Genomic DNA, 27,971 nt, shown 5'->3' with positions numbered 1-27,971 from the left:
AAGTAATATTCCTTTCCTTTTCTTTCCCTCATTTTATTTAGGTACACATTCCTACCCCATAAAAATCCTCCCGTCCCTGCTACCCCTCCTAGCTTATGAACAGTAAGCTAACATTACAGTGGAATGGAAATAGAAATTCCCAGTCTTTCTTCAAGGTAAATCCAGGATCGAGTCTCTCTGGGATGCAAAGAACTGCAATTTTCTTTGAGAACCACCTTTCACTTTCCTTCCTTCCTAAACACTGACCCGTCCCTGTTCGGGTTAGGGGTGAAAGCGGGACACTCCGTGCAAAGCCACTACCTAGCCAAACTCTCCTCAAGCCAACCTGCACTTCCAATGCGGCCGTTCCTGCAGCTCTTCCTTCAGCCCCGGGCGCGGCCAACCCTCGCTTCCCCAGGGCAGGGCTCAGCTCAGGTCCATGCAACCAGCCAAATCAGGCCCGCACCGGGCCGACTCGGCCCGGCCCGCCCGCCGGTTCACAGGAGCCTCTGGACCCCCGCCAGCGGCGCTGGGCGTGGGCCCCGGCGGCCACCGCCCCGCCAACTCCGGCTCGGGAGGAGACATGTGCGCCCCACCCGCTACACCAGCCCCAGACCTACCTGCAGGGGAGAGCGGGGCTCCTGGACAGCGGCCACGGGCCCGAGGACGGGCGCCCAGGTGACTGGAGCCCGTCCCAGAGACCCCAGGTATCCCTGGTGGGGCAGGGCGGTGAGACACGTCGGGGGGCTGCCGCGGGCCAGCGCGGCCCGTCGCGGGGGTCGCGGGGACCTGGCTCTCCCCTCAGCACCAGTCCACCGCCGCCGCCGCCATTTTGCCTTCCACTCGGTGTCGCCGCCGCAGCACTCCGCCGCAGGTTTCCCGGATGTAGGCATTTCCCGGCGTCGCTTGCGCGGGGGCCGAGGACTGGGGGCTTCTGATCGCTCCGCCGCCAGCGGCCAGAGCGCCGCTTGCCGCCTCCCGGCTTCCGCCGGTTGTGCTCTCCTCAGCGTTGTTGGCAAGCGTCGCCCCCGCCTGGCGCTGCCCAGGTGACTCGCCCCGGCTCGTGGGATAGGGCTCTCCCCCTTCCAAGTCCACTCATTTGAGAGTCTGTCTCTCTCTCTTTTTTTAATTGAGCTCTTTCTGTGCACGGATAGAGAGTAAGACGCGCAATAAGGAGTTTAATTCTCAGAACGAAACGTCAATGAGTTGCTCTGAAACCTCGCTGTGGGCGCTAGGATCGAGATTTCTAGAGGCTCTGAAATGAGTTTTGCTTAGTGCTCTCCCTGAATAAGTCCGTAGTTAAGTGTTTGCTGAATCAGCCAGCTTAATATATTCTTGAGCCAGGAAGGGTTAACAGAGTTTGGAGATTTTTAACCTGTTAACCGAATCGGTAGACGGGGGAAGTCATTATTGCCATAACTGGAATAAGGGTGAATGCCAGAAGGGGTTTTATTTCTTGCTAAGTTGAATTAGAAGTTTGGGATGGGGTCATTGGGTTTATGGTATTTGAAAGTACCATATACCCTTTGTAAAGCGAGCCTTTGCCACATTTGCCTCTAGAAAATATATAGTGTTTTCAACCATCTTTCTTTCTTTTAGATTTTGTAAAAAATATATATATATATATTTGATGAAGAGAGAGAGAGAGAGAGAGACAGCGAAAGAGGGAATACAAGCAGGGGTAGTGGGAGAGGGAGAAGCAAGCTTCCCACTGAGTAGGGAGCCCAATTCGGGGCTTGATCCCAAGACCGTGGGATCATGACCTGAGCTGAAGGAAGACGCTTAAGGACTGAGCCACCCAGGCCCCCTAGATTTTATTTTTTAAGTAATCTCTACTCCCAAATGGGGCTGGAACTCACAACTGGAAGATCCAAGAGTCACAGGCTCCACCGACTGAGCCAGCCAGGAGCCCCTCAAACCTCTTTTCATTCTTCTACTAGAGACTAACTATAAAAATTTTCTTCAAATTAAGGTTCATGATGTTCAATTAGTTACCGGCCATTGTATCCTGAAGTTCAAATGTGGAATCAACCCCCACATCAGGCTCCCTTCTCCTCAGGAAGCCTGCTTCTCCCTCTCCCACTCCCCCTGCTTGTGTTCCCCTCTCACTGTGTCTCCGTCAAATAAAAAATAAAATCTTAAAAATAAAAAAAAAAAGATACAGTATATGACCCAAGGTGGGTCACATAATAGCCCTAGCTCTTAACTTTCATCAACTGCAGGACTAAGTAACCTTTGGGGACCCTTTCAGCCTTAAAATTATATGAACCTAATATGTTCACAGGCCTGCTTGCCCTTTCCAGAAGGATTATGTATCTGAAAAAGCATACTGCTCCTCAAATCTTGTCACTTCTGTCACCATCCAGGGGACTTCTTTATGTAAGCTCTTAATTCTAAGCCTAAAGTCAGGTATCTCCAGGTATCTCCAAAAACTACTGTTCTGGGGAAATTTCCCAGATAATTCAAGTTCAGTGAATTGCTCTGTCTGGGACTGGAGGTTTAACTCCAATGAAGCAGGGGGAGAGAAGAGCAGAAAGGAGAGAAGGAATGATCAGGAAAGATGAAGCAATCCCCAAGATGAAAAGCAGCTGAGACGGGATTGAGGGTAGGTGAAAGAGCAAGGGAAATGCTTACTAAGGCTGCTGGATGTCTCTGAATGGCAGTGCCTACCACTGCATTTGAAGGGCTTTGTGTTGATGTGATGGAAAACCCTCGGTCCAGTTTCAACCTACTCAACTTCTCAATGCTTCATCATGGAAATGGGGACTTGGGATTTCATTTTGTTTTTATCAACAGATGTTGGGGCCAAATTTCATGCTTGGGTGGCAGGAGGAACAGGGGCAGCAAATATGGAGGAAGTCTGAAGAGCAATGTGGTCCTGAGAACGTTAAGTCCCTCCCAGTAACTCAGTTTTAGGGAAAGGCTATAGACTATGAGCAGCCCATACTTAAGGGTGAAAATTGTGTTCTACCTCTTTTTGGGCAGAGAATTTACATAAATCAGATGGAATTCTGAGCAGATTTGTCTCTTCTCCATTATTTTTTTAAACATTCATATCAATGTGGACTCATGGATTTTTATTTTATGGTTTGAGTAATTTATTTTGTTGATCAAATTGTTCCAGCTTTCACTATGGGGAGCTCTTCCAGTTGAATTGGCTTGTGTCCCTTTGACATGCCGATCTTCCCCATTATTATACCTTTTATTTATTTATTTATTTGATAGAGATCACAAGTAGGCAGAGAGGCAGACAGAGAGAGAGGGGGAAGCAGGCTCCCTGCGGAGCAGAGAGCCCAATGCGGGGCTCGATCCCAGGACCCTGGGAATCATGACCTGAGCCGAAGGCAGAGGCTTTAACCCACAGAGCCACTCAGGCGCCCCTTATTATACTTTTTAAAATCATTTTTTAAAAGAACTCCCTTAAGGGGCTCCTGGGTGGCTAAGGTAGTTAAACATCTGATTCTTGGTCTGAGCTCAGGTCTTGATCTCAGGGTCATGAGTTAAACCACTACATTGGGCTCCATGCTGAGTGCAGAGCCTACTTATAATTTTTTTTAAAAAAGCTCCCTTACTTTCTGACAGTACAAGATGCTTCAAGCTATCTTATATATTCCCTGTTCCTCCAAGAAGTCCTTGTTCCTTTTTTTGGGGAGGGGTATTAGAAACCAAATCTGGTTTCGGGTATGCTTGTTACTACTGGAGTATCATTATTTACAGGACAGTTCTTGCTAAGAAGTTTTAAAATTTAACTTCTTTCTATACAATGAAGGGGTAAAATCTGTGTTTTGATGAATTGCAGCTATTATTTTACAGTCTATCACAGTTTAGTTTCTTATGTCCACAGCCTGCACAAAAAATTATTTTTGACAGCTGATGCATTTCTGATGGCTGTTAGACTAGTGTGTCAGCTACTGTCCCCCAGAGTCTAGTTATTAACAGTTTGGAACTGAACATTAGTTTATTTTTAATTTTTTTTAAACCTGATCAGCTGTATTCTACTCATCTACTCTCCCTTCTCACCCTTCCCCTGTAGTTTTCTCCCTCCTTGTTGACCTAACGGAGCAAAATGTTGGAATTGTTTTGATGTGAAGATGATGGTAGTCTGTTAGTTCTCTACACTGCCACTTAATGTTGTGGTTCAGACGATACTGTTGAAAGTTTGAATACTTGCTTGGTAGAGTTCAAATGTCCCCAAGTTTCTGATCTGTAAGACTAGAGCACTGCTACTGCTTCAAACCATGTAACTAGTCTGAGCTGGGTACCATATTGATACCATTACCTTAAATGAAGGCTTGATATAAACTACACTGGTGGACTTAGTATTCTTCTTAGTCAAGATTCTAGAATGGATTATTTAAAGGATTATTTCCTTAATACCATGAAATGGAAGTGTTACAAAGGACAAGGAATTTTTCAATTATATAAAATTTTTGATGGGATAGCTATAGCACAGGTTTCTCCCCACAGCAGCTTTGTGAACAAGATAAATGGGGCAGAATGTCAATACATTAGGTTGGTTTATAAAGATTTCAATAACTATAGTCAAATACCAATGATTCATATGTCATTGATAATTGGGAGGACTGGAGGAGTGGGCCTAAGCACTTTAGTACATTTATCCTATCTCCTAACCAATGGGGTGAGAGTGTAGATCATGTTGGGAAATTCTGAAAATGATTGGCTTCTGAGGAAGACCCTCAAAGGAGATTGTTAGCTCTTTACGGAAATAAGATTTGTCTTTGTTGAATAGAGATTGACCAAATAGTAAGGATCAAAATCATCTGCACTAACTCAACACTGGGGGAAGTATAGTATAGTATACATGTGTGAAAAAGGCAAAGGGTTTAATTTCAACTAGTCAGTAGTCTAATCAAGCAAATGTCAGAATATTTAAAATAAACTGAGATAGCATTACAAAGGAATATTGTACCAAGAACCAGGATGGTAAGCTTTCTTAAGTCACCTCTGAGGGAGGCAGACACCACCTGGGAAAGTGTTCATTTTGGAGGTCACACTTTAATGATGGTCTTTGGCAAAAGGAGTATTTGTTTCCCAGGGAAAACAAGATTGTGAGGTTAGTTCAGCTCAGTTTGCACTGCTTCAGTGTTTACCATAGATCAGATACTGCATTAAACATTGTTAATACGACGCTAAGATATGGGTCCTGTTTGTTTGGTCCAGTTGAGACAGGCTGCTTAATACAGCTGTAAGCACAGCACAGGCCCTGCACAATGGGGCTTTTGAAGCAGAGTATAATTTAGCCCAGACTGTCAGAGGCCAGGGAAGTCTTTCTGGGAAAATGACACCTAAAAGGGGTTTGGAAGGTTTGGAATTTAACCAAGAAGGGCAAGCAGGGGTGCCTGGATGGCTCAGGCGGTTGAGCATCTGCCTTCAGCTCTAGGTCATGATCCCGGGGTCCTGGGATTGGGTCTCGCATCGGGCTCCTTGCTTGGTGGGGAGCCTGTTTCTCCCTGTTGCTCCCCCTGCTTGTGCTCAATCTGTCTGACAAATAAGTAAAATCTTAGAAAACGAAAAAAAATAAGGCAAGTAATGCTGCAAAGAGAGCTTTGCCCATTAGAAACCATTGAAGGGACTAAAAAAGTTTACCCCAAAAAGCTATGATTATTTAGTTTTGAATATTTGGGTATGTGATGAAGGATTAAATTTTTTCGTGGCTCCCAAGGAAGAGAAATGAAAGCGAATTTCAGTTCAGTAAATTAATTTATTTAGTGAAACCTTATAGTAAAGCACCCCCACATAATGCAAATTCAGTAAACTGAATGGTGATTAGCTGTCTTACAGTAGGTTCACATGATCATTTCATTAACCCACAATAACATGATTCTACTTTTTTTATGGGATTGTTTTATATTCCACTCATACACTAAAACCTTGCCATAATGCTGTATCAAGAAGAGCTGTCCAAGAGCTGCACTGGGAAATGGGAAACTTGATCACAGTATAGTCTCAAGTACAGGCTGGATGATAATTTGTTGGGAATGCTGTGGAAGTGATGGTTAAATTTGGGTTAGATATGCTCTCCAAGGTGCCTTCTACCTCTGTGATCCTGCAGCCCTCAAAAGAAACTATGTGATAGTTTCATGAATAAAGACAGTGATAATGAACAAATTTATAAATTAGGGTTTATTTATCTTCCATAAAGCTTATGTTTCATATTAAATCTGGCAGAATTCATCAATTGATAAGAAATTTAACACTATCCAAATGTACTTTCTTTTATTCATGGTTACAAATACTCTTTTTTTTTTTTTTTTCTTTTTGGTTACAAATACTCTTAAAGCAAAGCTTCAAACCTGAAACTTGTTTGCAGCCTAAGTTAATATTCTAAGCCTACACATCTGGCTCCCTCCCTCTACCAATTATTCACTATAACAACCTCGGGAAATTGTATGAATTGCTGCTGAAACCTGAGAAGGGTGCTAACAACTTATATGAATCCTTTAAACTTTTCAGCAGCATATCATGTAAATGAAAGCGGAGGTACAGGGGCGCCTGGGTGGCTCAGTGGGTTAAAGCCTCTGCCTTCAGCTCGGGTCATGATCTCAGGGTCCTGGGATCGAGCCCCGCATCGGACTCTCTGCTCAGCGGGGAGCCTGCTTCCTCCCCTCTCTCTCTCTCTGCCTACTTGTGATCTCTATCTGTCAAATAAATAAATAAAAATCTTAAAAAAAAAAAAAAAAAGAAAGCGGAGGTACAAGTTTGCCACTCAGTGTGCATGAAAAATGTGCCCCCCACCTGAGCTAGTCTTCCAGGTGTGAGATCAACTCAGGGCCCACCCACAGCAAGGATTTAGCCTGCTGATTAGAATGAGAGTATTCCTGGAAAGTAAAGAAAGGGACACTGAAGCTTAGGCTGTAGGAAGACATTCATATAAAGGCAAGTGAGTCAAAGGAAAATTAATAGCTATGTTTTTATTATGGAAACCATGTGAGTACTGCTGGGGAATGCATATTCATAAATATAACATGCTATATTTCATTTTAATAAATTCTACACACATTGATAGAAAAGGAAATGAAAAGACTATTAATTGTTTGATATTAAAAGTACTTAAAAATTTGACTTTTTTTTTCCTGTAACAAATTACTTCTCTAATAACAGAAAAGTCTTAAAAATTAGTCTCAGCAATAAAACTATAAACAGATTAAAAATTCCTATGGCAACGTTTTCTTTCCTTCTCTCATTCTTTGGAATTCAAGTTACCGATTTTATCAAATATTTTTGAGTTAAATTTATATAAAAAAGCAGATTGAATATATGTATTCCATTTAAAAATGCTGACAAAAATGTCCAAACCAAAATCCCCCGAGGTAAGGTGGCATAAAAGAATTGACAGTATTTATTAGGACAAAAAACAAAACTTTACCGTAATTACTATCACTGGAATTATGAAGTAAATGAATACACACTTTAATAGCATAGTAACAGTGATTTTGTCATTAAGGTCTTCACATTCAACAACATTTAACAAACTTTAGAAAGACAATGCCACAACATTGTTTTTAAGCAGGACACATTAACCTGAAACTAATGTACACTGTGTCAACTATACTCAAAAATAAACAAAACACCTACATGTTAGATTATCATTAACAGTAGATAAGGACAAAGATGGCAAAATTCTCTACTCTTACCACATCATCATACTCATCTCAAACATGTTATCTATCAATTTTTAGTTTGGAAGTCAGCTCTCTTATTAATATCAAATTCTACTTTATTGCACAACGTCCAGTTCAGCATTTGAACTATCTTTTAAAACTAAAGAAAAGCAAAAATCCTTAGGAAAAATGTACTTTTCCTTTTTCAAGAAAAATGAATTTGGGTCTAAGCAGTTGAAAGTTCTGTTCAAATCTACTCTAACAGAGGAACCTGTCAAAATACTTTCCTTTAAAAAAAAAAAAACCTTTAAAAAAATGTGAACACTTTTACAAAAGCTTGTCATTTTTACTCTACTCAATTCTTTATGAAGTTTATTAAACTTATTAAGGAAATAAAATGTGGGAAGATTCAATAAAATATCTACCATAAAAAGGATAAACATTAACATTGGCCTGGGCCACCAGGGAGGGGTAATAGCCCCCATAGTGTCATTAAAAATAGGAACCTGTTAGTGGTTTGAGAAAATTATGAAGTCCCACAACATCAAAAAGAATAGCCTGTTTGAAGGCAAAGTCTACATCAACAAAAGGATCCCTCTGATATTCTTCCACAGATTCCAGTTCTCTCACCATCAGCATTTTCTCCGACTCTGGAACTATGAGAACATTCAACTGACAAAAGCCAAAACGGGGCATCGATATTACCAATAGTTTACTGAAGCTTCCTTTGCAAATTTCACATTTTCCAATAATAAAAATCTCCAGAGAAGTTGTACTTTGAAAGGTTAACAATATGCTTTACCTGAAATCTTGTAATGACAGTATTTTCATGAAAAAAGTTGTCTAGTAACATAAATCGCTTCTGAATCAGTCCCACAAACAAGACAAGGACCTAAAACATCCAAACTGTTCACAGACAAGGTCCTGCTGGGAAGCAAGCTTGTGATTTCAATACGGTCTTTTGCGGGATCAGTGCTGAGCCAGGAGCTTATAAGAGACTGGTGAACACTAGCCTGGTTACTAATGCTGTGAGACAAAAAAGTACTATTTCTTCCTCCTGCAAGAAAAAAAGGGGAAAACATCTTTCAAGACTACTATTATGTTAGGAAACATCTGAAATTCTACTGATATTTTAAAAAGGCCAGGATCAAAACTTAATTCTCAGAATATCAGGGGGATGACTCCATTATCACACATCACCATTTTTCACCAAAGACTCATTCAGTGATATTAAATACTCAAATTTCTATGGGATACTATGGGTATCGAATTTGAAGTCTTCAAGTAAGCAGATTTTGACCATCTTTCTGGTGATTCTTTAATGGAGAGTCTTAGAAACGTAGCATGAAGACCCCTAGCTGTGCGAAGTGAGCCAGCTATGGCATTTGTAGTCATCAGCACCACAGCAGTAAGCAGCTGATAGATTTCAAGCTCTAGGATACCAGAATTTACCTTGAGGCAGGAGAATGGAAACATTCTGACATTCTTTAATGTTAAAAATATGAGAATTTCCAATGTGGTATTTAAAACCGTAACAAAATTACACACAAGAATCTTCATTAAATCCTTTTACCTTGATTAAACAGTGATGATTTTTCAGGTACGTCTGTGGAGGCATCCCAATGCCAGAGGGATCCATCCTCAGAGCAAGTAAATAGATGATCTGGGTTGGATGGGTGAAAGTGAACTTCCCACACTAAAAGGTAAGAACCAAGATGCTAAAAACTGTGCAAATGAGTTGAACAAACTTTAAAGCCCTGTCTCTTGGCATTATCTTCCATTAACCTCCATCACATACCTTCAAACCCTAAGGCTGTGATAAAAATCAAAGGCTTCAGAATTAAAAGACAAAATATAATTCTCCAAATGGCTATAACATACAGATAGGATAAAGAAGCCAAGTAAACCTACTTGTGCATTGGGCCAGCAAGTGAATGAAAATAAATGCCAATTATTTGACTTATTACATTTTTTAAGGAAAGAATATGACAATGGGATAATTCCTAAAATATATATTTTTAAGATTTTACTTATTTGTCAGAGAGAGAGAGAGCACACAAAGCAGGGGAATGGCAGGCAGGAGCAAGGAGCCTGATGCAGACTCAATCCCAGGACCCAGGAATCACGACCTGAACTGATGCTCAACAGACTAAGCCACCCAGGTGTCCCTAAAATATTTTTTTAAATTGGTAAGTTCTCTTATTTTCAATTCCTGTGTCATTAAGATGTGAAGGTTAGATGCGCCTGAGTGGCTCAGTTGGATAAGCAACTGCCTTCGGCTCAGGTCATGATCCCAGCGTCTTAGGATCAAACCCTGCTTCTCCTTTTCCCTCTGCCCCTCCCCACTGCTCATATTGTCTCTCTCTCTCAAATAAATAAAATCTTAAAAAATATATATATATATGAAGTTTACATTATTGGAAAAACAGAGAAGACCATAAAGATAACATACAAATGAATTTCTAAGCAGCAGTTCAATTTTGCTTCATGTCAGTATTCTGGATACCTCTGGTATATATCACATAAATAGCAACTAGCTCCTAGCAAACTAAAACCTAGAAATGCTCCCAGAACCCGGACTATTTCAGATGTAGGGCTTTTAAGAAGCCAATGTGGGATTGAGAACCCTGAGAGTACCAAACTTTAAGGGAACTTTGTGTGTCAGTAGACAAACGGGAGCCAATGACTGGCCAGGCATCCTAAGGCATCCTGCCTTAGGAGGTTCTCTGCAGCACACAAATCAAACAGGTAGTCTGTGAACAAGGGTTCTGTGATTCTCGATAAGAACCTTCAAGAGGCAGCAAAGAAGGTGCTGGGGACAAAGCATAAAAAGTATTAGAAGGCACATGCTTGCAAGTGGGCAATTTTTATTCTGACATATACCATAATTAAGCATCAAGCCACAAAACATTACAAGGTCATCTTCCTCAGGAGAACGTGTTCTGGGCAAACCCCTATGTAAAATATAGTCATACTGTTTCATTTAAAAAAAAGTGAAGGAAAATAGCCTATAGAACCATAAGCTGACTGTACAAACCTAGATTCGTAAGTATTTATTTTCAAAGTATAACACAAACCTCTATACTAAAACATCTTATTTCTAGCCAAGAGTCAGAATGAATCAAAACAATACATTACAATCTGCTACATCTGTATGTATTGCTTAGCAATACAGGCTGGCAGTTAAAAAGGGAGGCTGGAAGATCTGAAAGTTTCTAGTATTACTACCACTGGGTTAGCCAACATCAGATTCTATGAGGACATACATTATTTTTTATTCTTTTTTTCCCCCTGGGTATAGTTATAACTAGAAGAGGCAAAATATTTCTATCCTTTTATTTGCTTCTTAAATATAATCTTAAAAATCATTTATCTTTCCAAGGTAATAATGTGAAACTTAAACCGAGATGTTACTATACTGGCATGTTTCTACTTTTGCAAGGCTTACCATAAACTTAAGTCAGAATTTAAAACTATAATCCAGTCATGATATCAAAGATAATGATAAAATGAAAAATTTTTGTCTGGTCAAAAAATCCCCACCAAAATAAAAAAAATGAATAAGAAAAGGGACAAGATCCTATATATAAATACTGTTCTTGGGCACCTGGGTGGCTCAGTTGGTTGAGTGACTGCCTTCGGCTCAGGTCATGATCCCAGACTTCCAGGATCGAGTCCCGCATCGGGCTCCCAGCTCCTTGGGGAGTCTGCTTCTCCCTCTGACCTTCTCCTCTCTCACTCATTCTCTCTCAAGTAAATAAATAAAATCTTTAAAAAAAAAATACTGTTCTTGTTTTAAAAAAAGGTACAATAATAAATTGAGGAACACTAGATTGGTATATATTAAAAATAGCCTACATTTAGGGGCACCTGGGTGGCTCAGTGGGTTAAGGCCTCTGCCTTCGGCTCAGGTCATGATCTCGGGGTCCTGGGATCGAGCCCCGCATCGGGCTCTCTGCTCAGTGGGGAGCCTGCTTCCCCCTCTCTCTCTGCCTGCCTCTCTGCCTACTTGTGAGTTCTCTCTCTGTCAAATAAATAAATGAAATCTTAAAAAAAAAAAAAAAGCCTACATTTACATAGGAATAGAGTATGGCAATATAAATTGGTATTTTTATGTGTAACAGTTTGATAACATGTATGACAGTTTTACGTTTTACGTTTTGGCTCACCAATTCTTCTAAAAAATTATCCCAAGAAAATAAGCATATAGGGCGCCTGGGTGGCTCAGTTGGTTAAGCGTCTGCGTTCCCCTCAGGTCATCATCCCAGAGTCCTGGGATCGAGACCTGCATCAGGCTCTCTGCTCAGTGGGGAGTCTGCTTCTCCTTCTCCCTCTGCTTGTTGCTCCCTTTGTTTCTCTCTCGGTGTGTCAAATAAAAAAAATATTTAAATTAAAAAAGGAAAGAAAGAAAGAAAAAGAAAAGCAGCACATAAAGATGAACACATAAGGATAATTACTGTGGTTTTGGATAGAATAATGAAACATGCTGAAAAACTTAAGCATCTGGGGCGCATGAGCGGTTCAGTCGTTAAGCATCTGCCTTCGGCTCAGGTCATGATCCCAAGGTCCTGGGATGGAGCCCTGCATCAGGCTCCCTGCTCTGTGAGAAGCCTGCCTCTCCCTCTCCCAGTCCCCCTGCTTATGTTCCCTCTCTGGCTGTCTCTCTCTCTGTCAAATAAATAAAATCTTAAAACAAACAAATACTTAAGTGTCAAATAAAAAGGGATTATTATACATTTATATAATTTAGCCAAAAGCTACAATGTAAAATGATCCCTATGTATCATTATAGAAAGCTGCTTACAATATACCACATTACTACCTGACAAAAACTTATATATCGCCACAACACTTACTTTCAGCTTCATGAGCCTTCAGCAGAGACACAGGCATAGTGCCTTGTCTAACATCCCAAATACTCAGCATTCCGTCCTGGCCACCAGTAGCTACAACATGCTGCTGGTTGGGATGTCTGTCAACACAGTGGAGGGGTACTCGGTCACCAGTCCTTTTATGGGAGACACAAGGACATCAAACATGCTGTGAGTATGATTTATCTTTGCATAATCCATGAAACATGTTTCAGTCTAGTAACTAAATGATAACTTGGTGGCTGGAGCAGCCAGCTGAACTTAAATCATGTCAAAAAATTGAGTGCATTAAATATATTTCTAAATATTAGAACTTTGCAATGGAATTAAAGCCAAAGTTATCCCCTCTTCAATTTGGAGACATAAGGAGCATGATCATCTGATGGTAAGATATGCAAGCATATTTCCATTTCTTGGCATTTTAAAAACAATATGTACAACTAAGCAGCGTATTCTTTACCTTCATCTTATTTAATATTTTGTTTGTATAATTACTTTTTCAGTTTAACACATTCTATATTCTTATTAGAGAAGAGAAAACTGCACACACAGAATGGGGATTTTTGCTTAGAAAAATGTATCCTGGATTGTGTTTTTCATCCAACCACATCTGGAGTGCACTGTACCTACTATCAGTACAATCATTTGCTGAGCAAAGATAAATTCCCCATTAAATAATATAAAATTCAAAGAGATAAAGCCTCTGAATCAATAGGACAAATATTTACTAAATGCAGCACAGCAGCAGCAAGCCCAATAAATTGTACTCGCTTTACCAAATTTAATCAGGGATCATTCTTTCCAAATGCAATTAAAATACAATATGGTTTAAAGTCAGTTGCTATAAACAAATGAACAAATTAATTTTGCATTCCCTAGTGAATTACAAATGACAACTTACAGTGATAATATCTGAGAGGGCTCATTTCCTTGTTTTCTGAAATCCCATATTTTTAACTGCCCAATTGAATTTACTGTAAGAATCTCAGGAGTTCGAAGGAAGGTTACAGCATGGAGTGTACTGCTATCTGCATTATCTACAAATTAAGAAAACAGTAGTGTGTTTTAATAAGTCCTGCTTTTCCTTTTGCACAGACAAGGAAACAGTCAACAAAACCAAAAGACAACTGACAGAATGGGCGAAGATGTTTGCAAATGACATATCAGATAAAGGGCTGGTATCCAAAATCGAGAAAGAACTTAACTCAACACCCAAAGAACAAATAATCCAATCAAGAAACGGTCAGAAGACATCCAAATGGCCAACAGACACATGAAAAAGTGCTCAACATCACTGGCTATCAGGTAAATACAAATCAAAACCACAGTGAGATACCACCTCACACCAGTCAGAATGGAGAAAATTAACAAGTCAAGAAAAGACAGATGTTGGCGAGGATGAGAAGAAAAAGGAACCCTACTACATTGTTGGTGGGAATGCAAGCTGGTGCAGCTACTCTGGAAAACAGTATGGAGGTTCCTCAAAAAGTTGAAAATAGAGCTACCCTGCAACCCAGCAATGGCACTACTGGGTATTTACCCTAAAGATACAAATATAGGGATCCAAAGGGGGCACGTGTACCCCAATGTTTATAGCAGCAATGTCCACAATAGCCAAACTATGGAAAGAACCTAGATGTCCATCAACAGATGAATGGATAAAGAAGATGTGGTGTGTATATGTGTGTGTGTATATATATACACACACACACACACAACGGAATATCATGCAGCCATCGAAAAACCGAAACCTTGCCATTTGCAACAACGTGGACGGAACTAGAGGGTATTATGCTAAGCGAAATAAGTCAATCAGAGAAAGACAATTATCATATGATCTCTCTGATACGAGGAATTTGAGAGGTAGGGCGGGGGGTCGTGGTGGGGTAGGGAAGGAAAAAATGAAACAAGGTGGGATCAGGAGGGAGACAAACCATAAGAGACTCTTAATCTCAGGAAACAAACTGAGGGTTGCTGGGGGGGGTGGGGGGAGGTAGGGATAGGGTGGCTGGCTTATGGACACTGGGGAGGGAGGGTATGTGCTATGGTGAGTGCTGTGAAATGTGTAAGCCTGATGATTCACAGACCTGTACCCCTGCGGCAAATAATACATTATACATTAAAAAAAAAAGTCCTGCTTTTCCACAAAATTCTTAAATCGAATTCCTTCCATTGATTGAAATATTACAGGTGAACTTTTAAATAAGTCACAGTTTAATTTCTATAGAAAAATGCACATTAAAATACTTTCCTTTGATAGAAAAATATCACTTATAGAACATCTGTTTTCTAGTCAGCAGAGTTTTCACATATTTCTCTATTTCTACCTAAGATTATTACCCTCCATTGCTGATATAGCTATTCATGTTCCTCTGTATCTAATTTTATATCTCCCACTAGTGCTTAACTCAGAACCTCCAAACCCAGTGCTTCCTATAAAGCTCATTCTGAACTTGTATCATTTGGCCAACTCATCTCAAATCTATTCATTTTTGGGGTCACCTAGCTCACTCAGTTGGTAGAGCATGCAACTCTTGATCTCAGGGATGTAAATTCAAGCCCCATGTTGGGCACAGAGATTAACTTAAAATAAAATCTTAAGGGATGCCTGGGTGGTTCTTCAGTTAAGTGTTTGCTTTTGGCTCAGGTCATGATACCAGGGTCCTGAATCAATCCCCGGATCAGGCTCCCTGATCAGTGGGGAGCCTGCTTCTCCCTCTCCCTCTGCCTCTCCCCACTCTGGTGCTTGCTCTCTCCTCTATGTTCACTCTCTCTCTCTCATGCCCCTCTCCCTCTCTCTGTCAGATAAATGAGTGGAATCTTAAAAAAAATTAAGTAAATAAATAAACAAAATCTTAAAAAAAAATCTCTTCATCTTTAGCCTCATAAACTCTCTTCTCCATGAAGTCCTTCCGGACTGGTATACACTGGTCCTTTCCCTTTCCCTAGAGTGTTTAAGCTTGTACCATATAATTTAACATATACTTCTAGATTTTGTTTTGTGACACTCCTCCAAACTCCAGGTAATGGTCCTTAACGGTTAAATAAGTGTTCTTCAGAACTATAAATAAATAAATAAATAAATAAATAATAGTAATACCACAAAAAACTCATTCATGGGCTGAATCCACAGAGGTTCTGATTCAGGAGGTCTAGGGTGGTAGGTTGTTAAAACTACTGTCAGGCAAGTCTGTCTTTAGCACAGTTGAGAACTAACTAGACTAACTCTTCTAAAGCTCAGCAAGGAGTGTATCATCCCCTTGACCGAAAAGTTCTGGTGGCTCCTTAGTGGTCCAGCTAACAAAGTGTAAGCTCGGTAGCTATGCATCAGTTTTCCCAACTGGCCCCAACTCACTTCTCTTACTTCATCTGTCACCTTTCCTACGTAAGTATCGTAAGTATTGATAACTATGCTTTTTGTCCTTCTCTAAGTGGACCTATCCTGCCTCCATGTTATTCCCTTCTTTTGGTATGCCATTGTTTAGTATTACATATGGTCTAGAACCTAGATTCAATTAATTGCCACTTGCTCCTCAATTCTTAGAGAATCCTCACAGGCCACAACAAAACAAACAAAAACAAAATAGTTTCTCCTGTGTAGTCACTCATTCATATATGCCTTAGCAACATACTGTCTTGTAAAGGGATCCCATTTTGTATCTTTTTACATCCTTCAAACACTTAGCACTGGGTCTGCTTAGCACATGGTAGGTGCTCAACTGTTATGAGATAAAAAAGAAGGATGATTTTTCTTACCTATGGTTCTCACCGCCTCCTTGTGATCAGCTCTGAAGAGATTTATCCGACCATCTTCTCCAACGGTGACAATTTCGGGGTTGCTGCACACAACACCTGTGCATGGTGCACTGCCACAGGAAGGACTGCCCGGACCTGTGTGGTAGTGAGCGGCTGTCCACTGCTGGCTGACTGACAGAGTCTAGGTGTCAGAAATGAGAATAGGATGAATCAAAGCAAAGCCTTAAAAACTAGCACTTTTCCCTGAATAGACTATCCCATACCCCTCTAGAAAAAGAGTAACTCTCTCATTTTTCCTTTGTATTTCTGGACACTAAAGCCTAGAGACTACTTCCATCAAAGTTCTGTATACACGGGGCGCCTGAGTGGCTCAGTCAGTTAAGCGTCTACCTTCGGCTCAGGTTATGATCCCAGGGTCCTGGGACTGAGCCCTGCATTGGGCTCCTTGCTCTGCAAGGAGTCTGCTTCTCCCTCTTCCCTTGCCTACCACTCCCCTTGCCTGTGCTCACACTCTCTCTCTCTGTCAAATAAATAAATTAATTAATTTTAAAAAAGATTTTATTTATTTATTTGACAGAGCGAGAGAGAGAGTGAGAGAGGGAACACAAACCGGGGAGAGGGAGAAGGAGAAGCAGGCTTCCCGGCTGAACAGGGAGCCCTGATGACCATGGATCCTGGGACCATGACCTGGCCCAAAGGCAGATGCCCAATGACTGAGCCATCCAAGCCACCTAATAAATAAAATCTTAAAAAAAAAAAATTCTATATACACTGGATTAGATTTAAAAAATGCTACTCAATATCAAACTTATCTCAAAGAAATGGTTTAGATACCAGACAGTTGTGTGTTCAAAAGCAACTCTAAATTCTTTTTTTTTTTAAGATTTTATTTACTTATTTGTGAGAGAGAGTGCAAGAGCACAAGTTGGGGGGGGGTGCATAATAGGCAGAGAGAGAAGCAAGCTCCCTGCTGAGCAAGGAGCCTGTTGTGGGACTTGATCCCAGGACCCTGGGAACATGACCTGAGCCAAAGGGAGACGTTTAACCAACTGAGTCACCCAAGAGTTCCTAACAGCAACTCTAAATTCTTAAGACCTACATCTAAGAAAGAAATCTCTAGGGTTTTCTAACTGAAACCATTAGGAAAAATACTTAAGAAGATCTGGGTCTTATATTTATTAGGCATGCCTATTAGGAAGATGAACTTTACTAGCCTAAAAATCTAAATGAGCACTCTCTTCTAGCAACTTAAAAATGTTACTACAAATGGGGCTATTTTAAAGGACTGCCCTACCACTATGAAGGTCACCACTTGGGCTTTTAATACACAAGAAAGGCATTGATAAAATGTCCTTTCTTCTAATTATAACCTAGGTTCTATCCACAGCAGCAAAGTGCATCCTCTCTTCTAATTAAAACCTAGGTTCTATCCACAGAAGCAAAGTAGCTGTCCCTGTTCTCTCTCATGATACCTGAGCTAGAAGGTGCTCTTTCTTTGAAAGATCAGAATAGTAACTTGGGAAATTACTTGCCAGAAAACCATATCGATAGATCTGTACTAACAGAATTTAAGAGGTATCTACTTTCAATAATAGCTCACACAAACCTGGTTCAAGAATTAATCTGCTAAAAGATAGGTAATACTGTATTTCTCCCCTCCATATTTTGAGTATGAAACTTACTTGTGTCATTATTATATACAACCTAGGTTAGGCCTCCTTAAAAATAATTAAAATATAAATTCAGTTTTCTTTTTTTTTTTTTTTAAAGATTTTATTTATTTATTTGACAAAGAGAGAAAGATCACAAGCAGGCAGAGCAGCAGGCAGAGAAGGGGGAAGCAGGCTCCCTTCTGAGCAGAGAGCCTGATGCGGGGCTCGATCCCAGGACCCTGAGATCATGACCTGAGCCGAAGGCAGAGGCTTAACCCACTGTGCCACCCAGGTGCCCCTAAATTCAGTTTTGAAGCAAAAAATACTTTACCTGGTTATTTGGATGATGAAGAAAAACTGTTACACATCCTGTTGACGAAGCTGCTACAATTCTTTCCTGGTCAAAAAACTAAACAGAAAATTCTTGCTTGTTATAGATTCAGAAATGTTGATGGGAGGGGGCTATTCGTTTGACTCAATTAGTAGTATAACAATTTTAAAATGCAAACAGCCTATAAATGCTAAACAAATAAAATGTGATGATGGATCTGAAAAGTCAAAACCACTACACAAATGAAAAGATTTTCATGAAGAATAAATAACAAAGTTTTCCCCCTCAACTCCTTCACCTATAACTGGTTTAATTTTGGACTACCACCATAGAGGTTTAGAAAATAATCATTCTCAGGGTTAGGCAGTTTTCTATAGAAGAAAATGCAGGGACTCTTAAGTTCTACAGACCAGGATTTGAAAACTTAATTCCATTTCCCCCACTTTACAGGCTTTGAGACATTGGTCAAGTTAAGTTCTCTAAGCCTTGGTAAACCTTTAAAATGGAAGACTTAATCCCCACTTAGGGGGTTGTTATAAGAATTCAAAAAGCAAAACCATGTAAAGTACTTTGGGTATTTGTCCCATAGTGGCATAAAACACCTGATTCACAGCATGTGATGAAAATTATACTTTTGTAAAACCCCCCAAATACTGTTTGGCACACAGTAGATGGCCAACTAATTAAGCAAACAAACAAATCAGGATTTTTAAAAGTCTGACTAAATTTACATCCCCTTCGCCACTTCTGATTCTGCTATTAAGTGGCTATATAATTAACATTAGCAAACCACAACCTACAGAGAACTCAGTTTCCTGTAAACCCTGAATAACACTAGACAAACTTTAAGGTCCTTTGCACCTCTAAATATATTACTCTCAGTTTTTTAGAAGTTAGCTTGTGGATATTACACAGACTTACCTGTAAATCCATTACATCGCCATGGTGTCTGATATCACACAATAACTGATGGTCTCCTTCAAACCCTCCATCAGAGTCCAAGTTCCCAAAATCTCCAATAGACCACAGTGAAACATAATTTTCCTGTAAAGCAGAAAGTTTCCTCTTGAGATGAAATTTACATCAAACTCTTGAACAGTAAAATCTGTACTGCCTTCAAGCAACCTTGCTTTTAAAGCATCTCAGATCACTGGAAGGTGACAGTTTAAAACACGAGATTCGAGGTTCAAGCACATCATCGATGGCTCTGAGTTACCGGACAACAGAACCTAAGACGGGAACTTGGGGACGGAGATGGCGAGAGGAGCCAGAAGGCGAAAGTTCGCGCGCGGACCGCCAGCGGCGCGGTTCCAGGAGAAAGGGGGAAGCAGGAGCTTCTCGCCCAGGAGCGGAGGTACCTCATTGTCCCAAGAGCCCGCAGCGAAGGTATCCGCGGTCTGCAGGCTTCCCGGAGGTACCGGTCGCCAGCGGGTTTTGCTGATTTTCTGAGACACAAACTTAGCATAAATGTCCTCCATTGCAAACCAATTGAGACAGGTACAGCCGGAACACAGCGCGCGCCTCTGAGCCCCGCCCCTTCCCGTGGAGTCCTGATTGGGCCGAACGTTACAAGGCGGACGGTGGCTGCGGAGAGCCAATTCTCGTCCTTCGGCAATGCGGGTACCATCAACCCCTAAGCGGGAGGAAGTTTGGCTGCCCTTCCTCACCGAAGTGGCTCCGAACAGAGTCCTCAAAGTCAGTATAGGAACACCGAAACGGTGCATTTGTGCAATAATTGTGCAACGTAAGACAAATTTAAGAGCAAAACCAAAACAAAATCAATGCAAGAGGAACCACCTAGTAGCTTCATCCATTTAGTTTTGTATCTCAGCACCCATAGAAAATACTAAAAATCCCTAAATTCTTATAGAAGTACGTTCACTACTGTACAAATTCATTCTAAAGCTCTCCCTTTTTGTCGCTCAAGCAAATACTTTGCTTATTGTTTACTTATTGTTTATTATTTGCTTAGTTGTTAATACACACTGTCAGAGCCTGGAGTTGGAATTCTAAAAACTCCAATTATAGTTTTGACATCCACTGCCTAGCTATGTAAACTTACTCAATTCATTTAAGCATGTAATGAATGAGTTTGATATATAATGTCGACAGTGTAGGAATTAGTGCTCTAGGTTCCTGCTTCTGTGCTTTGAATGACCTACAATATCCTTTTATTCTTCTCTACTTCTTAGAATCCTGGTCATCCTTCAGGGACTGGTTCCTTCCCCTATCTTTTCTTGATTACTCCAGCCCATGATGTTGTAAATAAGCATAGCTCTCGACTTTTGGACCAGAATAGTACTTATATTTTGCCCTCTGCTGCCTGTTTTCTTTCAAAGCAGATCTCCCCATTTAGCATGTAAATCCTATTGCATACAAAAGGTATCACTGACTTTAAAAAAAAAATTTTTTTTAACTCTCCTTTATACTACATTTGTAACTGTGTTTTGGTTGTTCCTTTAAAACGTAGTCCTAGTTCACACCCACAGCTTATGGAAGCACAACATGTAGATGTGATCCGTCTAGGTCAGCTTTAGAGGCTTACCAGGCTCTTGTTGAGAGTAAACTCATTTTGTTCTTTTAACTAGAATATTGGGAAACTGCAGAGATTAGATAGAAAACTAGTAGAGTCCCAAATCGACAATTTTATTTCTAATATTAAAGAACACTAAGGTGCTTCCTTGGGGCAGTAGGCAGTGCATTGGTCTCATAAAGAACGCTGCTTTGTTGTTGTTTTTGTTTTAAAGATTTTTATTTATTTATTTGACAGAGAAAAAGAGACATTGAGAGAGGAGATCAGGTGGAAGTGGGGGGGGGGGAGAAGCAGGCTTCCCCCAGAGCAGGGAGCCCAATGTGGGTCTCCATCCCAGGACCCTGGGATCATGACCTGAGCCCAAGGCAGACGATTAATGACCGAGCCACCCAGGCGCCCCAAGAGTACTGTTTTGAATGTGGTTTCCTTTGTCACAGAATCCCAGAAAACAGGTAATGTACAAATATATCTTTGGAGTGGTTTTAGGCTGAGTGTTTCATTTGACAAAATCTGATGAGAATTGGAATTTGAAAATCATTGCTCATGCAGTAGCCTAGAGGTCTTGACGTTGCTTTGTTCTTGAAAGTTTATTGGACTAAATGATAACTGGATTCTGTCATTCTCAATTCTGATTAGGAGGCAGCAAGTTGGATGTGACGGGCAATGTTCCCAGTCAGCTTCCTGAACGAACTCACTGTCTTGCAGGGCTGATAGTGATAAAGCTGTGTCCAGTCTAATGGTGGACTTTGTGGGGACTAATTAGCTGAAAATGCACACTTGTATTGGGAAAAGAACATTCTCCATTAGATACTGTGGTAATTTTAGCCGATTGCATTGTTTGCAGGAGCAAACCATTCCCACGCCCCCCCCCCGCCTTGTTATGGTGTTCTTCCACTCTCCGAGTGTGTGCTTTAGAGTTGAGAACTAACCAGGGTCGCAAAGTTTCTGCTACCAAACATTAATGCACTTGTCACAAAGCCAGAGACTCAGTACTCGGGTGAAAGAGGGCCTTTGCCCTCGGGTTCCATTAAGATTATTCAGGCTCCACCATACGGAGCTCTTACTCTAACGGACCTAAATATTAGATAACTGGGTTGGGTGAGGAGTACGGAGGAAGCCCACCGTCTAACAATCTGGACAGCTATAGGAGCAGACCCGCTGCTCGCAACAGCTGACTACGGAGTTACCGGCAGCGGCGTAACCAGATCGAGCATACGCGGCGTCACGAACCGGTCCCACCGTCGTGCCACCGCGCTCGGTAACCAAGGCCGCAGCCAGGCACGTGACCGACTGCGCCGGGGCCCGCCCCGCCTGGCCGCAGGGCGAACTCAGCAAGTTGGCGGCGGTGCGCATCCCGAGGCCTCAGAGAGGGGGCACGCACCGGCGGCGGCGGCGGCGGAGGCGGCGCTGACTCAGCCCGGGCTCCCAGCCGGCCCGCAGCAGCCGCAGCAGCCACAGGCGCAGGCGGCGGGGCACGCGGCCACCTCTGCCCGCGGCCCCACCCCGCCGCACCCGAGGCCGCACAGCGTCACAGAGCGCATGCGTGCCGCGGGGGATGCCGGGAGCGCGCAGTGGCGGCACCGGCGGCGACAGCAGTCACAGCGGAGACTACAGCGGGGACGCGAGCGGGGCGGTGACCGTGTGGGAGGTGGTCTCACTCTTGGGGAAGCTGCTGGGCACCGTCGCCGCGCTGAAGGTGGTTCTGTACCTGCTCCGGGTGTGCTTAGCGATGGCCTGGAAATCCGGCGGCGCCAGCCACTCGGAGCTAATCCACAATCTCCGCAGTAAGTGCCACCCCCGCCCAGTGTGGGGCAACTGGGCCAGGCGAGGCCTGGACTGGGTCCCCCTGGGCGGTCGGGAACGCTCTGTCTACGCCCCCGCCCCGTGCCGGCTGGAGGGTGCGGTGCAGTGTTGCACCAGCAGTATCGAGCGGCGTGCGGTTGCTATCGCCTCCCCCGGGGACCTGTCACTCATTGGCGACTTGGACTGGAGGGGTAGAGAAAGAGCCACGGGCCGCTCTTGGTGGGGTAGGGGCAGGCGTCTCCCCACGGGCCTGGGGGAGGGGTTGCGACACAGGTGGTGGGGCTGTCACTCGAGTTCGCTGCCTGCTCGTTCGGGTCTGGCGGGCGAGGGGCGTGCCCTCGGGGTGGGGAGATCTTGGTCTGGCGTAGAGGCTGGGCTGGGTCGGAGGGGACTCCACCCTCGACCCCCGCGTGGTCTCGCCTTCCTCCTCCTTAATCGGCCTCACTGTAAGCATTCTCTCCTTCCTATACAGCCTCCCCCGCCCTCCGTTTTTTCCTCTGGAGGGAGATGCCGCCGTCTGATACAGGCGAGGGGAGGGAGGGAAAGATGAGAGTATTGTCATTGCGGATGCTGGGAGAAATTTCTGGGGCGGCTGTCCAGTGGAAATCTTCGTGGGGGGCGGAGGAAGAAATAATCAGAGGATGCGGTTCCTGAGAGACTTGTGTTTCAGGAGCTTTTAGAGGTCCTCGATCCAGCAAATAATTGTATGTATAGAACGTTCTAACTTTTTTTCAAGGCAGTTTCTTTATATCATTCTCTTTAGTTATTGTATTCCTTCCTTTACGATAATTTTGAGGTGAGATGAGTGCTGTGTTACTTACTTTTTTAAAATCGAGGACCGCAGTCTGTAATCCCTTCACTCTAGTCAGAATTTGTATCACTCTGTTTGCCACCAACTTTGCAAATAATCGCATCCTGCCACGTGGTATTTTTAATTGTCATATGTTATTTAGCTTTTCTTGTGTTTGTCATGTTTCCTAATTCGATTTGTAACTTCCTGGAGGGTTAGGACTTTCGTGTTTTTAATCTTTGGAATTCTCTCAACTTAAACTCATTCCTTTTTTCATAAATGCAATTAAATATACATTATGTGCTTGGATCTGTGCTAGGAATACCAAGATGAGTGAGAGAAATAAATATCCTCGTTTGGCACATGGTTAGTACTTAATATTAGTTGACTATTTTTTTATTACACTATTTAAAAATTTTATAATTGTGTCCTGTGCATTTATTAATGAAGAATGTTTAGATTTCAAAATTCTGTCAAGCATTGCCAGTCTTCATTTTACGGAAGGACACTTGAGTGGAAGTGGACATTTACATGCTGGGGCAGTATTTTTTTTTTTTTTTTTTTTAAGATAGAAGTTGTTCGAGACTTTTTTGTTGTTGTTGTTATTTTTAAAGATTTTATTTATTTGGCAGATAGAGACACAGCGAGAAAGAAAACACAAGCAGAGGGAGTGGGAGAGGGTGAAGCAGGCTTCCTAAGGAGCAGGGAGCCTGATGTGGGGCCTGCATCCAAAGACCGTGGTATCATGACCTTAGGCAAAGGCAGACTCTTAACTGAGCCACCCAGGGACCCCTGAGGCAGTGTTTTTAAGTGTGATTTAGGTTCCCATGGATTACACATAAACTCAATATGTTATAAAAATTTTAACAACATTACTTAAAAATGATCTAGTGCCTACAGTTTTAGTGAACACATCCAAAACATTCACAAATTGCACAAATTGTGACTAAGTAATTTTCCACTGGTAACTTATCACAGTAGACACTTGGCTATGGCAGAAATTTGTAATCAGGCTCTTAATGACTCTCTTTTTTGGGTCAAACTTTTAGTAAGTCAAGCTAGCTCTTTCCCCAGTGGTTTTATAATCATTTTATTGCAGTGTTATTATTCTTAGCTGAAATTTCTAAGGATGTTTTTCTATCAGAAAATTTAATGATAACTATTTACCATACGTGGATGTTGATATTGCAAATATTTAGTCTTATACTGTAGCTATGATTTATTGCAGGAAATTAGAGTGTTCAAATTGTTTAGCCTCTTGTAACACTTGTGCAATGTTAGTGTCAACTTCTTGCTGAATTCTAGCTAATAGATTTCATTTTTACTTATTAGTTTATTATAAAAGCACTACCGTCTCATGTGAGAATTTCACAAAATTTGAAAATTTCTCCCTTTTCCTGTTATTCCACTGTTGTGTGTTCTTCCTAACTTAAAGGCTTTTAGTTGACTCTTAGAGAAAGATAAAAGTGTAATTATGTTGTTGAATTACTCTATTGTACACCTGAAACTAATATAACACTATACTGTTAAGTATACTGGAATTAAAATAAAGAACTTAAAAAAATGTGTTATTTTGGTGTTGAAGTGAAAAAGAATCTGCAAATTGGAAGAGGAAGCAAATTACGGTTATATATTTTTTAAAAGAAATGAAGTTCACGATTGTTTTAGTTTTAATATTATTATAATTTTATTGAAAATATCTACTGAGTTTTCCTTATATAAGATATCATAATAGAAATTTGGTTATGTATGATTTCATAGTTGATATATCATTTATGGAATATTGTAGAATGAAATGGTATGTCTCAGTATTTCATAGCTTATGATGACAACCACTTTTTTTTTTTTTTTTTGACAATCACTTTTTAAAAAAAGATTTTATTGATTCATTTGGTGGGGACAGACAGAGGAAGATGGAGGAGCGGACTCCCCATTGGGCAGGGAACCTGACATGTGGGACTCAATCCCAGGACCCTGGGATCATGTTCTGAGCTGAAGGCAGATGTTTAACCGACTAAGCCACCCAGGTGCACCAACAACCACTCACGAGTAACTTAGGAAAGTGGTCTAAAACTTGAGCATGCTTCTGGATCACCTGGAGAGCTAGTTAAAACAGATTGTTGTGGCTCAAGAATTTGTATTTTTTAAAAAAATAAATTACTTTATTTATTCTTTTTAAGTAGGCTCCACGCCCAGTGCAGGGTTTGAACTTACAACCCTGAGTTCAAGAGTCACATGCTCCACAGACTGAGCCAGCCAGGTGCCCCCAGGAATTTGTATTTTTACAGGTTCCTAAGTAATGCTGCTGCTGGTCTGGGGACCACTTTGAGAATCACTGACACAGAGACTTGAAACTTCTGAGGTTAAATTCTGCTAGTGTTTCAGCTGAATCAGTTTTATGCTTTAGAATAAAGTTTTAGGAAAAAAAAATGTCTGTAACAGTCCTGCCCAATAGAGCTCTGGCCTGTTCAGTATGGTAGCCACTAGAGCTACATGTGGCATTCAGCTTTTGAAATGTGGTTAACACAACTGAGGAACTGGATTTTTATTTATTTAACTTAAATAGCCACATGTGGCTAACGGCTACCGTCTTAGACAGTGCAGGTCTATAGAAATGAAGAATATAGTTATTTTATAATTATGGGCTAATGTGCTCTTAAAACAAATTAACTTAAAACAACTATGAGCCTGCTTAATCCAGGAAATGTGACAATTTAAGTAATGTTTATATTAGAATTTATTTTCTGCTTTTATTGGAATAATATCAAGCCATGGTAAAATTAGGAAAAGATGGGGACAGGAGTGGTTGAGGTTGAGAAAGGTGTTCTCCTAGAGCAGGGGTGTCTAAACTTGAGCATTTGTATAAGGTTAACTCTTAACTGATAGACATCAAATACTATAGTGGCCACTTAAAATATTTGGTTTGTTTTTTGTTTGTTTGTTTGTTTTACCTATTTTTATTTGTTAGAAAAAATTCAGTCCAGTGTTCTAATTATATCAGTTATTTTAATTTTGCATCCTTGATTATGTCATTTGCATATTCCATAATGTTTACAGGATTTGTCAGTCAACTGATATTTAACTATCTTAACTATCTTCTATATACCAAACTGAACAAAACAAATATTCTCTCTTATAGATTCCTTCTTATGGGAGCAAACAAGTACAATACTTAGTATGTCCCAAGATAAGTCACAAAGAAGAGGAGAATTGGGAGTGTGGGATCCTAGGTTTTCAGTTGTGGGAGAGAAGGCCTCACTGCACTGTCACTTGAGCAGAGTTGGTGGATGGGAAGAAATTCTAGCTTTGCAGATAGAGCCGGGGGACAGGCATTCCAAGCAGAGAAAATTGCATGCCCTAGATTTGGATTTGGGGTGTGGGAAAAAGATTGGAGTCAAGGATATGAGAAGCAAGGTTTTGGGCCTGGGCAGTTGGAATGATTTGCCATTTTCTGAGTTGGGAACAATAAGTGAGTGAGCAGCAGGGACTTTTGGGTGGTGGGAAGGAGGTGTGGGAGAGTACGAGTTTATTTTTGGGGATGTTGTATTTGAGAGGCTAAGAAGACATTTCGGTGGAGACCTTGATTCGGTATTTGAATAAGAATTATAATAATTTGTAGTTTTTGTATCCTTACGCAAATTGGAATTATTTTTTTATGCTATTTAGAGTGTCATTCTTAGCTACTAGTAGCATAACTAATGGAAAATAGAATATTCCAGTAGTTTTACCATGTGTGTTCATAGGCCAAATAAACCAGCTAAGAAAATCCTAAGGGATTGTTTTAAAAAATGGGGGCCTCATTTAGAGTCCAATCCTCCTCATTTTGATTTGTTTCAAGTCAGTCTTATGGGTACATACTAATAGGTAAACTTACAGTACATTGAGTAGAATCTAATTTATATGATTGGAGGGGCTTTACTATCAGTCTACTTAAATTTAAATCAGTTAAAGTTAAATGAAATTTAAAATTCAGTTTCTCAGTCACAGTAACCATATTTTAAGAGCCCAGTAGCCCCACGAGGCTAGACCTGTTAGTGCAGACATAGAACATTTCCATCATTATAAGTTCTATTGGATAGCACTAGATCTAGCTGGATTGTATTACATTCTATTTCATGTGGTCTTAAGTCCATTGTGCTGTTCCACATATTTTACATATTTTATTTTAAAGATTTTATTTATTTATTTATTTGACAGAGATCACAAGTAGGCAGAGAGAGAAGGGGGAAGCAGGCTTCTTGCTGAGCAGAGAGCCTGATGCGGGGCTAGATCCCAGGACCCTGAGATCATGACCTGAGCCGAAGGCAGAGGCTTAACCCACTGAGCCACCCAGGCGCCCCTCCACATATTTTTTTTATTAGTATTACATTTAGTTTTTGGCGAACATGCTTTAAGAGTAGCAGTGAAAAACAAAAGATTATCAGACAAGGGTGATCAAGATGACCAGAGAGAGTCAGCATTTTGTATGGTAATTTGATGGGATTGAGGTGGTTTGATTAGCGATGAGGAAGCTTGAGAGAGCAATAGTGTTTAAATATTTTAGGAAATGTCATGACTTGAGAGTCAAACCAGGACCAATGGAAGGCAGATCTTGGCTTATTGTAAGGAAGTATTCACAAAGCTATCCTAACAAT

At 41.2% G+C, this 27,971-nt stretch overlaps 3 protein-coding genes and 1 long non-coding RNA gene across 6 annotated transcripts in view; 2 read left to right on the top strand and 2 right to left on the bottom strand.

Annotated features, from left to right (window-relative positions):
• The window catches only part of LATS1 (large tumor suppressor kinase 1), a 53,010-nt gene extending 52,177 nt beyond the window's left edge, over nt 1–833 (bottom strand). Inside the window, exon 1 of the mRNA XM_080806298.1 lies at nt 600–833. The gene's annotated coding sequence lies outside the window, so the exon portion shown is untranslated. The remainder of the gene's footprint in view (nt 1–599) is intronic.
• On the top strand, nt 32–14,336 carry LOC308344609. Its single transcript, XR_013967000.1, has 4 exons — nt 32–686; nt 9,202–9,304; nt 12,464–12,643; nt 13,568–14,336. It is a non-coding gene; the product is annotated as an uncharacterized lncRNA (long non-coding RNA).
• On the bottom strand, nt 6,160–19,737 carry NUP43 (nucleoporin 43). The gene is made up of 8 exons (XM_080806299.1): nt 19,570–19,737; nt 19,133–19,255; nt 18,212–18,289; nt 16,229–16,409; nt 13,374–13,509; nt 12,458–12,609; nt 9,175–9,297; nt 6,160–8,658 (listed from the first exon to the last, which is right to left on the bottom strand). The coding sequence occupies exons 1-8, from the start codon at nt 19,687–19,689 to the stop codon at nt 8,429–8,431; spliced, it is 1,143 nt and encodes a 380-aa protein (XP_080662425.1). The 5' UTR covers nt 19,690–19,737; the 3' UTR covers nt 6,160–8,428.
• Nucleotides 19,738–21,947: 2,210 nt separating this feature from the next.
• The window catches only part of PCMT1 (protein-L-isoaspartate (D-aspartate) O-methyltransferase), a 43,963-nt gene continuing 37,939 nt past the window's right edge, over nt 21,948–27,971 (top strand). The window contains exon 1 of one of the 3 annotated variants that reach the window (XM_080805310.1): nt 21,948–22,528. In XM_080805310.1, the coding sequence (XP_080661436.1) occupies nt 22,300–22,528 (229 nt within the window). In that variant the 5' untranslated portion in view covers nt 21,948–22,299. The remainder of the gene's footprint in view (nt 22,529–27,971) is intronic. The other 2 variants (XM_080805309.1, XM_080805308.1) reach the window with 2 other exon arrangements.

The sequence above is a fragment of the Martes martes genome, assembly GCF_963455335.1.
Source record: "Martes martes genome assembly, chromosome: 6".
Taxonomy (NCBI): Eukaryota; Metazoa; Chordata; class Mammalia; order Carnivora; family Mustelidae; genus Martes; species Martes martes.
The sequence above is the reverse complement of the archived record's forward strand: the minus strand, read 5'-3'. Positions and strand labels throughout refer to the sequence as shown.